The sequence below is a fragment of the Dermochelys coriacea genome, chromosome 20, assembly GCF_009764565.3.
Source record: "Dermochelys coriacea isolate rDerCor1 chromosome 20, rDerCor1.pri.v4, whole genome shotgun sequence".
In the NCBI taxonomy this organism is placed as follows: domain Eukaryota; kingdom Metazoa; phylum Chordata; order Testudines; family Dermochelyidae; genus Dermochelys; species Dermochelys coriacea.
Window position 1 is genome coordinate 11,678,555 of NC_050087.2, and position 13,489 is coordinate 11,692,043.

General features: G+C 50.6%; 1 protein-coding gene across 3 annotated transcripts in view; it reads left to right on the forward strand.

The window, feature by feature from the left end:
• AKAP8L (A-kinase anchoring protein 8 like) overlaps positions 1-13,489 on the forward strand; it is a 71,238-nt gene that overhangs the window by 19,257 nt on the left and 38,492 nt on the right. The window contains exon 2 of one of the 3 annotated variants that reach the window (XM_043506289.1): positions 7,118-7,158. In XM_043506289.1, coding sequence (XP_043362224.1) covers positions 7,146-7,158 — 13 coding nt within the window. In that variant the 5' untranslated portion in view covers positions 7,118-7,145. Of the gene's footprint in view, positions 1-5,612; positions 5,801-7,028; positions 7,159-13,489 lie in introns of those variants that run through there. The other 2 variants (XM_043506288.1, XM_038378620.2) reach the window with 2 other exon arrangements.

Below are 13,489 nucleotides of genomic sequence, written 5' to 3' on the forward strand. Positions count from 1 at the left end.
CATATTTCCAGTGTGAATTTGTCTTGCTTCAAGTTCCAGACATTGGATGGTGTCAGACCTTTCTCTGATAGATTGTAGAGCCCACTAATAAATAGTTCCCCATATAGGTACTTATACATTGTAATCAAGTCACCCCTTAACCTTCTCTTTGTTAAGCTAAATAGATTGAGCTCCTTGAATCTATCACCATAAGGCAGTGGTTCTCAAACTTTGTGCTGGTGACCCCTTTCATATAGCAAGCCTCTGAGTGCGACCCCCCCCTTATAAATTAAAAACACCTTTTTATATAGGTAACACTATTATAAATACTGGAGGCAAAGTGGGGTTTGGAGTGGATGCTGACAGCTTGTGATCCCCATGTAATGACCTTGCGACCCCCTGAGGGGTCCTGACCCCCAGTTTGAGAACCCCTGCTATAAGGCATGTTTTCTAATCCTTTAATCATTCTTGTGGTTCTTCTTTTAACCCTTTTCTGGTTTATCAATATCCTTCTTGAATTGTGGGCACCTGAACTGGACATGGTATTCCAGTAGTTTTTGCAGTGATGGGTGGTGACAGGCATTAGCATTTTAATCACTGTGTCATCTAAACCTGAAGCCAGTGTACACCGGTGCTGCCACTATTGGAGCTGCACTGGAAGTAGTAACTGCAACTAATTTTAAGAAAACAATCATAGGAATGTAGGGATGGAAAGAACGTCTAGAGGTCATCTAGTCCTGCCGCCCATGCTGAGGCAGGATTAAGTATACTTAGACCACCCCAGGCAGGTGTTTGTCTAACCTGTTCTTAAAAATCTTCAATGACAGTGATTCTATAAAAACAACAAGGAGTCCAGTGGCACCTTAAAGACTGACAGATTTATTTGAGCATAAGCTTTTGTGGGTGAAAACCCCACTTCTTCAGATGCATGCAGTGAAAATTACAGATGCAGACATAAATATACTGACACATGAAGAGAAGGGAGTTACCTCACAAGTGGAGAACCAGTGTCGACAGGGCCAATTCAATCAGTCCACTCCCAATAATAGATGAGGAGGTGTCAATTCCAGGAGAGGCAAAGCTGCTTCTGTGATGAGCCAGCCACTCCCAATCCCTATTCAAGCCCAAATTAATGGTGTTAAATTTGCAAATGAATTTTAGTTCTGCTGTTTCTCTTTGAAGTCTGTTTCTGAAGTTTTTTTTGTTCAAGTATAGCTTTCAAATCTGTTGTAGAATGTCCTGGAAGATTGAAGTGTTCTCCCACCAGCTTTTGTATGTTACCATTCCTGATGTCCGATTTGTGTCCATTTATTCTTTTATATAGGGACTGTCTGGTTTGGCCAGTGTACATGGCAGAGGAGCATTCCTGGCACATGATGGCATATATAACGCCTCTGATGGTGTGGCTGATGTGGTTGGGTCCTCTGATGGTGTTGCTAAAGTAGATATGGGGATAGAGTAGCCGACGAGGTTTGCTACAGAGATTGGTTCCTCGGTTAGTGTTTCTGTGGTGTGTAGTTGCTGATGAGTATTTGCTTCAGGTTGGGGGGCTGTCTGTAAGTGAGGACTGGCCTGTCTCCCAATGTCTGGGAGAGTGAGGGATCGTTTTCCAGGATACGTTGTAGATCGTTGATAATGTGTTGGAGAGGTTTTAGCTGGGGGCTCTACTTGATGGCCAGTGGTGTTCTGTTATTTTCCTTGTGGGGCCTTCCTGTAGTAGGTGATTTCTGGGTACCCATCTCGCTCTGTCAATCTGTTTCCTCACTTCCCCAGGTCGGTATTGTAGTTTTAAGAATGTTTGATAAAGATCTTGTAGGTGTTTGCAAATTTAACACCATTCTCCACTTGTGAAGTAACTCCCTTCTCTTCATGTGTCAGTATATTTATGTCTGCATCTGTAATTTTCACTCCATGCATCTGAAGAAGTGGGATTTTTACCCACGAAAGTTTATGCTCAAATAAATCTGTTAGTCTTTAAGGTGCCATTGGACTCCTTGTTGTTTTTGTGGATACAGACTAACACGGCTACCCCCAATACAGGGATCCCATAACCTTCCTCAGTAACCTGTTCCAGTACTTAAAGTTAGAACATTTTCCCTTCTAGCTAATCTTAATCTCCCTTGCTGCAGATTAACCCGATTCCTTCTTGTCCTACCCTTGGCACTCGTGGAGAACAGATGACACCGTCCTCTTTATAAACTTTTACATATTTGAAGACTGTTGTCATGTCCCCCCTCAGTCCTCTCTAGACTAAACATGCCAAATTCTTTCAACCTTTCCTCACAGGTCATATTTTCTAACGCTCTGATCATTTTTGTTGCTCTCTGGACTCTCCAATTTGTCCACTTCTTTCTTAAAGACTGGACAGAGTATGCCAATTGAAACCGCATGAGGGTCAAGCAGAATGGAGCAGTTACATCCCATGTCTTATATACAATACTCCTACTAATACACCCCAGAACCAGAGTGAGGAGGTTGGCTGATGGAGTCTCCTGTGACTGTAGGGCCTATTTCCGATCCTCGGTCCGTTCACGTATCCAGGCAGAGTTCCTCTGGGCGGCGTCCTCTGACTCCCTTGACGCCTTTGAGGAGCAGTGGGCGCTGTCCGGGGTTCTCTGCTCGGTGTCCCCGTCCGGTTCCCTTCTTTTGACCCTTTGACCGCACTCCTGTCCCTGTTATTTTATTAGTTGTCCCCTGGAATTTTTTGGGTATCTAGGTCCTGTGGATCCCCCTTTTAGGCTGGGGGGGATCCTTTAGCTTTGCCCGCCCACTTCCCGGATCCCAATAAGACTAATACACCCCAGAATGACATTGGTCTTTTTTGCAACAGCATCGCATTCTTCACCCATAATCAACGTGTGATCCATTATAAGCACCTGCTTCTGGAGTCGTTATTCTTTGAAAATTATAGTTTGTTTTTTTTTAAAAAAAAGTCAGTTTCTAGCCCTCGTGGTTGCAGAGAAAAACTGAAAAATGCAAAAAGCTAAAACCCAATGGCTCCCAAACATTCTTTTTTTTTTTAATCTCTTGGTTTCTTGGGAGCCTGACTCATGATTTTTGAACCCCTGACGCTGACCATTCATAGACATCGATTTTAAGGCCAAAAGCAACCATAATGATTATCTAGTCTGACCTGCCTAGCACAGGCCAGTGAACTCCATGCAGTTATTTACCATCACTTCTGTTTAAGCTATGACATCTAGTCATTGATAAAAAGTCTCCAGGTGATAGAGAATGCACCCCATCCGGGGGTTAGTTACTCCAATTGTTTAATTCACCTCCCTATTAGACATTTGCATTTTATTTCTAGCATGAATTTGGATAGCTTTAGCTCCCAGCTATTGCATTTCAGTCTGCCCTCCTCTGTCAGAATATCCCCCTGGATGTGCTTATAGCCTGTGATCAAGTCACCCTTACCTTTGATAAGTTACATAAACTGAGCTCTTTCAGTCTCTCAATTTTCACCTTCCTCCTTCTACTCAACATCCCTCTGCTTATACATGAGCTCTCTGAGACTATGCCTTCGCTTGAGCTAACTCCTCTGGAGTTAATCTAGTTTGAGTGAGAGCAGCTACAGTGTGAAATAAAATTGGAGCTGCAGAGTGATTGGATTACTGCACAGAGTGATTGGGTAGGTCTGTATGGGAGCTGGAGGTGTAATCTCCAGCTGAAGTAGACATACCCACCCTAGTTCATGGTAAAAATAGCAATGCAGCTGCATCTACTGAGGCTCTGGGGGAAGCCCACCCACAATCAACAGCCCCTCCTCCTAGCCTAAGGAGAGGATTACCAGATCCAGGTCTCAACCGAATGTGGGGGACAACAAATGAAAAAACAGGGACAGGAGTGAGGATCACAGAGTCAAAAGCAGGAGTCCAGAGGGGGACACCAAGCAGAGAACGCTGGACAGCACCCACTGCTCCTCAAAGGAACTGTGCCCTGAGACATGACTTCAGGGACAATCAGAAATAGGCCCCACAGCCACAGAGCATTTGTACATCTAGCTTTCTCCTCCTGGTATGGCACTTGGCCAACTTGGCCAACACCAGGAGGAGGTTAATATGAGGAGGTCTCGCGACTTCATGGGGCCACAGGTGGGGTATGCATATATCAGGAGATGAGGGGGAAAGTGTGGCTCATATGTGAGGAGGAGGTTCTGGAGGAGCCAGAAAAGGGGCTGCAATCTGGCACACTCTAGGTAGATGTTTTCTAGGATCTCCCCCTCAGCGCAGAAGGAGCAGGTGTCAGGGGAGGTGCTGAACCACATGTGCTCAAGGCTCTGTGAAAGAGCTGCCAACTAATATCCTCGGCGGGTATGGGACCAGCGTGAAATACAGAATACAGGGTGGAATACACCGGCATTCCTCACCCTCCGTGGGTGGTAGGAGGTCCCAGGTGTTGGGGTGAGACATGAGGGTGAGGAAGTGATGGGTGTGGAGCAACTGTTCCCTGGGTGCAGTTCACAGGTCATGCAGCCTGCTCAGGTAATGCAGCCAGGGAGGCTTGGGGGGGCAGGGGCCTGATGGTGAGGTCTGGAGGGCCAGAGGTGAGGGGTGGACAGAGAGCATCCTCCCATGGGGCCCGCTTGAGGAAATCACGAGAGACAGGTAGTAATGCTGCCCTCACATCCTGGAGTATACACTGGGGGATGCAAGGGGTGAAGACCCCATGTGCCTGCTGAATGCCCAGGGGTCCACCCAGTCCCTCCGGTTGTGGTCTCCTGGATCTCCAATCCTGGTGATACCAGTCAGGACCAACCTCCAGTGGACCGAGGGGGACTCCACCACCTGCACACCGAGATGGGGGTTGTGTACCAGTGGTTCCGTAAGCAGGTCCTCCCCCTCGGTGGCCACTGCGGACCTGGTCATTGAGACTAGCTTCCCGGTCCTGGTAAAAGACTGGCAGTTCATAGAGGTCTCGTGGGAGTCCCTTCATATGGAGGTAGAAGAGCTGCTAGTTATATCAGATCCCTTGGAGGCAGCAGAGGAAGGTGTGTGCCAAGCTGTGTAGCTGCAGCTGAACGGGCAGGGGTTTGGTTAGCCACCTCAAGTACAATCCTGTCTGAAAGCTTGGGTATGTACGTGGGGCAGTTCATCTGTGCTGCCATAGCTACACTGCTGTTTTTACCATGCTAGCTCAATCAGAGCAAGGGTTGCCATCTGTCCAGGATTGTCCATTTTTTTGAAGTAGCTGTCCTGGGAAATCTGTAAGTCTTCCCAAGACATTGAAAGTCCTGGGTTTTGTCACTCATGTTCCCCAGCTCTTAGCCTGTCTTTTTTCTTAGGGTTACCTCTCTGAACAAGGAGCCACCCTTGGTTTGGTCTCTGGACACGTCTCAAGCAGCAGGGCTCAGGCAGGGATTTAAAGGGATCGGGCCTCCGGCAGCTGCTACCACAGCAGAGCCTGAGTCCCTTTAAAGCTCTGCCAGAGTCCAGAGCCCTGGCGTAGCGGTGGCAGCTGGGAGCCCTCAGGGCTCCTCAGTGATTTAACGAGCCCGGAGCTCTGCTGTGGTAGCAGCCATTGGAGCCCTGGACTCTTTAAATCGGCCCTGAGCCCCGGGGCTCCCAGCCACCTCTGCAGCTGGTAGCTCGGGAGTGATTTAAAGGGCCTGGGGCTCCCAGCCACCACTATGGCAGCTGGAGCCTCGGGCCCTTTAAATCAAGGTTTGACAGCTGCACTAACCCATATCAAGATTTAAAGGGCCCAGGGATTTAAGGCCCTGCCTCTCCAGTCTAAGGAGATGCAGGCATTCTCAGACCTAGAATGAGGGGAGATAAGGGCCCATCGATGGCTCAGTGGGGAAACATGGGTCTTGGTCCAGGTATGTGAGGTCCACAGTTGGTGTGGCAGGAGAAAGTAGAGCCAGGTCTGGGCCAGCAGGGCCTATAAATGGCTTGATGGGGGGAAAGGAGGACTGGGTCTGGGTATGTGGGGCCCATGGATGACTTCGTGAAGGAAAGCAGGGCAAGGGCCTGGTCTGTAAGACCCATCTCTGGCTTGGCGGGGGGAACAGGTGGCTGGGCCCCACTCTGCAAGGCCCATTGATGGCTAAGTGTGGGAAGAGGGGGCATAGCCTGGGTATGTTCAGCCCACAGCTGGGGAATATGGGATTGGGACCGGGTCCGGACTGCAGTGCCTAGCGATGGCTTAACAGGGAAGGTGCGACTGGACGCCCGTGGCTGGCTCGGCGGGACCGGAGGGCCCACGGCTGGCTCAGTAGGGGAACGCGGGGCCAGGCCCGGTTACGGGGGGCTCTCTGCGGCGCCAGGCAGGACAGGCCGGCTCCTCAGCACGTTGGCAGTCGCGTGAGAAGCGCAGCGAGAGGCAGCAAGCCTCCCCCGGCCGCTGTGGTGCCCGCCCCAGTCCCTGTTCGTGCGGCTGCCGGGCTGGGGATCCCGCCCCAGAGCAGAAGCCTCAGTGTGACGGGGCTGCACCTTGCGCTAACTCCGCTGTGTCCCGCCCCGAGGGGCCAGGCGCCGCCACCCTCGGGGTGCGGCCAGGCTCCAGCCGCCTGCTCTGCACAGCTCGGGAGCCCGGCTCGGGCCTCGGGCCGCCTGGCGGGGAGGCTTTGACAGCTGCACTGCCCGTGTCCCTGCGGAGACACCGTAGCCTAGCCCGCCTGGGTTGGGTCCTCGCCCTAAGAAGGGCTCGTAGCATCGCGGGCCCGCCGACCTGCCGTCGTACCTAAGAGGAAGCGGCTCTGCGCACAGCCAGCCTAGCCTGCCTCCTGCTGACCAACCAGAGAGCAGGATACTGCCCATGCCATTGCCTCCTGACCGATAGTTATCTTGGCCAATCCCCCAACTTTGCTTTGGCCTTTAATGACTGACAAATATGTTGACCAATGAGGTGTTAAAATCATTTCGATGGACGTTAGTGTCCGCCTTTCGTATTTGAAGAGGGTTCTTGATTGACATTTGTCCACCCTATGGAAAGGGAGCGTGATTTTGATGGACGGCTTTTTTCTTCTCCTGGCGACGGAGCGCCGCGGGAAATTTCTCGGGCGGACAGGGAGTAAGGCGGGGCGTGGCAGGCCCGGCCACCAATGACTTGCGGGTGGGCGGAGCAGCGCGTCCAATGCGGTCGGGAGGCGGGGCGGGGCCGCTGCCGTTGCCGTCTGTCGCAGGAGGCAGCCGCGGGTGAGCGTGGGACGTGGAGCTGCTGCCATGAGCTACTCAGGTGAGAGGCTGCTGGGGCCGGGGCCGGGCCCGCGGGGAGGGGGCCGGCTGCCCCCGTCTGTGAGGGGGGTTCTGCGCTGCCCCGCCTCTGGCCTCGCTCACCGCGGCCTGCGGGCCCTGCTCCGAGCTCTCCCCAGACCCTCGGCGCCCTGGGGCGGGCCCGGGCGTGGGCAAAGGGCTGGCCCCGTCGCTCGCTCCTTACTGCGCCCTGCCTCGTCCGTGGGGCTGGGCAGGCGGGACCTGACCGTCGCTTTCCAGCCGCCGCATGAGCCTGGGGCTTGTGGGGGTCGGGCGGGTTCTGACGCCGACCCCAGAGCACAAAGCTGTCCTAGATCTGCCGGGGGGCTGCGGCCCCTGACCCCGGCCCCCTCCCGCATGGCACGGGGCCTGAAGGGATTGGAGCTGGCTGACCCTGACACCCTACCGCAAACGTGGCCTGGGGCCTTGGGGTGGGGCTGGCCCTGATCCCGATCCCCTGTTTCACGGCATGGCATGCGGGTGGCACTGGCCCTGACCCCCCAACTGCACGGCACAGCAGGGAGAGCAGCACTGGCTCCGACCCTCTGACGCATGGCACAGTATGGGGCCTGCAGGGGGGCTGGTATGGGGCCTGGTGGGGTGTTAGTGCTGACCCTGTCCCCCATTGCACAGTGTGGGGCCTAGTGGGGCACTGACGCCCCCCCCACCACACAGCATTACAGGGGGTCTGATACTCCCCATACACACATTATCTCCACCACACAGTGTGTTTGTGGAGTTGGGGGGGGGGTGTCTGGCACTGACACACACAGACATGCATACATACCTCATCCCCATTGTGTAGCACTGTGTGGGGAGAGCTGGCAGTCAACAGGCCCACACCACACAACAGAATTGTCTGGGGATGGGGGGATTCTGCCCCTGACACCCCCACATACACCACCAACCATCCTGCATTATATGGGTTTTGGACCTATGGGAAGATATACAAGGGGAGGGGGACACATACACCATTACACAGGTTTTGGGGGGATGTGATAACCAGGAGGAGGAGTCGGCTCTGCTAGTCTGCCATACGTAACATTGAATGGGCCTCTGGTGATGGGGATATAATAATAAGAGTAGAAGCTGACATGGTTTCCCCTTGTATGCAGCTTTGCATTGTTGTGAGTATGTGTGTAATAAATAATGAGGGAGGGGGAAACCCAGCACTGGTAATATTCTCTGTCAGTTGTGAGTTTTGGAGACTGCAAGGGTAAAGGTGGAATTGATTATACTCTTACCTTACTGTCACTGCATCATCTTGGCGATGATGGAAGGAATTGACACTGCTTTCTCACATACACTCACCATTGCTTGAAGGAATGGGGTATAATAAGGGTGGAGAAGGTGATCGTGATATCTCCTCTCCTTTCCCCCTCACACCATTGCATGGGCTTTGGAGGGCATGTAATAAGCAAGGAGAAAAAGTTGGCCCCAATATCCCTGGCTGATGAGTTTGGGGGAGGGTGGGTGAATGAGCAGGATAAAGCTGGCACAGATTCTTCTCTTCCCCCTGCATCTGATGAGCTCGGGAGAGAGAACTTGAGATTTATACCCAGCCACGGTGACAAGTCATGTGGGATTCTGCATATGAGAGGGGGCATCAATCCCTGCTTCTCCTACCCTCTGCTGAAACAAAGGAAAGGGTAGTTGAAGTTGTCCTTTGCAGAGTCTCAGGTATTCGGCTGGGAGCCCCGAATTTGCAGCTTTGCTGCTTTTTGCGACAGGTTTGAGATATTTTTTTTCTTCCTCAGTGTGGTTGCAATTAACTGCCTTTGGGTGCTGGGTTACAAGTTTTGCATTAAATAAAATGAGAGAGGTCGTGGGGGGAGGCAGGGAAAGTACGAACCTTAGAGCTCAGCTTCAATAATACTGTACTGCTAAAAGACTGTAATCTAGCTATGAAATTTGCCTTATTCTGGTATACTCAATTGTATGTGGAAAGTTCAAAACGTTACCTTCCAATACAATGTGTGCAATTTGGACAAATTAATGTTATAATTGGGTTTGTAATTCCTGCATTGCTTGACACTTTTGTGTCTAAATATAAGGGGTTCACCTTGATCAGTGGTGAAAATCTCTCGCTTACCAAGACCTATACCTCAACTGTGCGTTGTGATAGCTGGCCACTGTATTGCTCCCTTTCTTCCCCAAAGTGGCAGCCTGTTTAATGTTGTGCATGTATGGCAAGGATTCTCAACCATAGGGTCATGGTACTACTATCATTTTCTACAGATTCTAAGGCTTAATGTAAAAACTGTTTACATTTGTTATGGTTGTGAAGAACCTTCTGAACTGAATCTATCTCGTAGGGGAAAGTTGTACTTTCTTATGGAAAATGTGATGAACAATTTTTGCTTGATGTATTTTTAAATATTAAATGATTGAGTTCACATGCATTGACTGTAATAACTGATTTCAGTCATACATAACATAACTAGAGGGTCATAGAATTTGTTGCTTCTGTATGTCAGGCTCATAACATGTACCTGCAGCTCATTGTATCCCTCTTTCTCCCCCACAAGTTCCTTGAATGCCCCCCTCGCATCCCCCCTCAAACTGGGTGTTCTGTGTGTCCCCCTGCCCCTGTGGCTCTGGGTGCCCGCCCCTCTCTACCATATGCGAAAGAACTTGAAAAAGCAAACTGCTAGCTCTTTTCATTGCTGAAACAGCACACAAGGTTCTGGGATGTGGCATTATAGAAGGAGAAGTGGTTGGTTTTATCCATCAGTGGATAAAAGTTAAGAATCCCTATTAAGTTGTACTGTAAAGAGCTTTGATGTGGTGTATATTGGAAGGAACTATAGAATTTTTGTTTGTCTATTATACAGTTTATAGGGAAAGTCTTATTTTTGTAGAAATAGGGTAAAAGTGATGTGAAGCATGTAGCTCTTCTCAAAATAAGAATGCATTTTATATTGGTAGATGAAGATTTTCAGGATGTACTCCTAAACTGCAATCTTGTAGGCTGTTGGAAATATTAAGAATATATTACTTGAGGCTTTCTCAGTTTTTATTTTTGTGGATTTAGAAGCTTTAATCTGAGATCTGTGTTTAATGCTTGTATGGATTAAAGGATTATTTCTTGAGGAGGAGGAGGAGGTGGGAGTAGAACATAGTAATGGCTCAATATATGTATATTTTTATCAGTGTTCACCTAGAAAACACATTTATGTGATGAGTATCCCCTGCAAAACAAATGCCCATATTAAAATTAAAAAAACAAACAACTAAATAGCTCACTCAGCCTTGGAAGAATGTGTTCAGACTTTGAAGCTAGATGAATGTGGCATAACACAAGAAATTGGTTGACTTTGGGAACTGTGGTTGACTTTGGGAATTGGGTGTCAGACAGAGCAGGAAGGGTATGATGATGCAATTACTTGTGTGCAAAAGTGTGTGGTTGGAGGTATGATGAGACCAGACTGGGGTTTTTTGCACTTAATTCACCAGTCTTCATCTAATACAGTTACTTTTTGATGTCTCTGGCCTTGTGAAATGAGTGGTGTGTGGTTGGGGTGGATGATGCACCTGGCGCTACATCCAAGTTTTACTCAATTCTTCCAGAAATATAACTTTTTGGTTGATACTTAAGGTATGTCTAGGCTAGAGTTTAGCCCTGTTGTAACTTGAGTTATTGGTTGCCCTTCTGTTCCCTTTCCTACAGTAAATTATGTCTATAGTCATTCAGTTTCTCTGTACAGGTGATTTGATTAGCAGAAAAGTTAATAAGATTCCATTATCTGTTCATATATCTGTGGTTAAATGATTCTTTGGTAAAGGATTCTACGTAAATGTTTTGCGTATACAGGAGGCATGACTTACAGCTTAATACGTTCTGTATTAACTTCTGTATCTCTGCTATAAAGTGGCTTAAAACATACCCAGACACTTACAAGAAGCAAAGGTAAAGCAAAACCATCCTATCTTTGTATTGGAAGTAGGCATTATATCTCTGTTCCTTATCTTTAAAAGAACTAAGCCTACGCACTTCTATGTAACTTCATTCTTGAATGCAGTTGTTTGTTTAAAATTGGTATCATCTAGTGTGAAGTCTTCCAGTTTCTAACTAAAATTCTCAGTGACTTGATGGTAACTTTAAGAGGTGAGCTCACTTTGTATGTGGCACCTAATTGAGGTGTGCGTAATTTTGAGGAGTCACCTTTCTGTACCAGCATCAAACAGAAGCATGTCAGTCAGCCTCTTGCAGGGCTAGAAATGCAGCACTATTGCTGATGTGGGAAAATGCTAAAACTAGTCAAGAAACTTGTGTATTCTAGGTTCTAAAGGAGATGATGCCAGTTTTAAAAAGCTTCTGGCTCATTTAACAGGTCCTCAGGGAAACCATGTTGAAGCATTTGGAGGAGAGGAAGGTGATCAGGAACAGTCAACATGGATTCTTCTTCTGAGTGATTGATCATGTGTATTCCACAATACGTGTGCGTGCTCACCATGTGCACCGGTGCCGGAAGTTTTTCCCCTAGCAGGACCAGTAGTGGGGAGCGCCCCAGTGACCCCTTGAGTGGTGCCTCCATGGCGTGGTATAAGGGGAGCTGCGCGCTCCCCCCACCCTCAGTTCTTTCTTGCCGCCAGTGAAGGTGCTTCGGAACTACTCTGCTCCAGCTTTGCTGTAGCTAGTCTCCAGAACTGCTTGTTCGTTCAGTGTTAGTACCTGTAGTTAGTTAGCTGTTCAGTTATTTAGAGAGCCCAGGCTGGGTCATGCCCCGGGTTTTAAGTTATGCGACACTTGTAGGCGATTTATACCAAGGAGTGACCCACACGCAGACTGTTTATGCTGTTTGGGAGAAATCCCTTTCACCGATCGTTGCAAAATTTGCACGTCGTTCAAGCCTCGGACTGAGAGAGACATTCTGATGGAGTCGGCGCTGACCCCGACTCCGGCGTGCCGCCCCGAGCTGGCACTGGGCACTGTGGTGTCAGTACGTGGCAACCTTCCGGCGCCTTCAACCAGGTGGCACCACTCCCCATCCACAGGGCAAAAGAAGGCCAAAAAGACGCCTTCTTCGCAGCGGCACCGAGGTAAACCCGGAGCAGAGGCAAGACCCATGTTGGGCAGTCCTCGATCCTCTCCAGCCTCTAGGCCTCTGACTCACGTAGAACGGAGTAGCCCGGCTGCTTCGGATCAGGCTTCCGTGGACATCCAGGTGCCCTTCATGCCGGAGGCCCTGCAGGCAGCCTGGGATCTCATATACATGCCCGTGCCGATGTCGGCCCCACGTTCCAGAGGCAAGCCACTGCTGGGATCTCCGCAGTTGCCCCCGGCTTGGTACCGGTCTCGGTCCAGGGAACGTTCCCGACCCCGTTCACCTCCCAGGAACCGTTCAGGGCAATGTCCACATGGATCGCCCTTGACTCCCACCAGACTGTCTGGTTGGGTTCCATCCGACCAAGACTCGCAGCACCACTCCACTTTGAGGAACGAGTACCGAGGGGACTGAGGCAGACGTCACCAGAGGCCCCCATCTCGGAGGGGTTACTGCAGTCAGTCACGGCACGGATGTCGACGCCGTTTCCGCTCGGAACCCCGCTCCAAGATCCCGCTAAGGCATAGCCTCCACAACCCTGGGCATTGCTCTCTGGCGTCTCGCTGTCGCGGGTCTGCCCATCAGAGCTGATCGCAGAGCAGCTGCTACCGACAGTACCGGTTCTCCAAATCGAGATCTTGGTCCCATGGTCGACATCGCTCCTGGCACTCCTGGTCCCAGGACAGCAGCAGGTCATATGCCCGCCCACCCTGGATGGGCCAGGCCAGCCAGACTGAACTGGGCCCACCGATGTCACAGCAAGTGCAGTGGCACCATGGCCGGGACAATGGTACCAGTGGGCTCCATGGCCCCTGATGCAGACCCCAGTGGGAACTTGGTCTGTGGCTGGAGCTTTGGAAGCACCATCGGCCTCCCTCTCCAGATCTCCCTCTCCAGACCAGAGGAAGGAGTTGGTGGGACATACATCCCTGGCACCGTGCCCAGAGACCAAGCAGGTGGTGGACCCTCTGGTGCTGGTGGACACCCAGAGTACCACACCGGGCCTCCTCGCCCTCCCTGGATGAGGCGATTACGGCCCCACCCCCCTCAGTCCCACAGGAGGACTTTAGGGCCCACCAAGAACTCCTAAAAAGGTTGGCATCAAGCTTCCGCCTCCAGGCAGAGGAGATGAAGTCCTCAGACTCTCGGTTTAAAGTGCTGTCCTCTTCAGCACCGGGCAGGATAGCCTTGCCTCCCCATGAAGGGGTGGCAAAAATTTCAAATGCCCTGTAGCAAACACCAGCCTTGTTGGCCCCCATCTCCAAG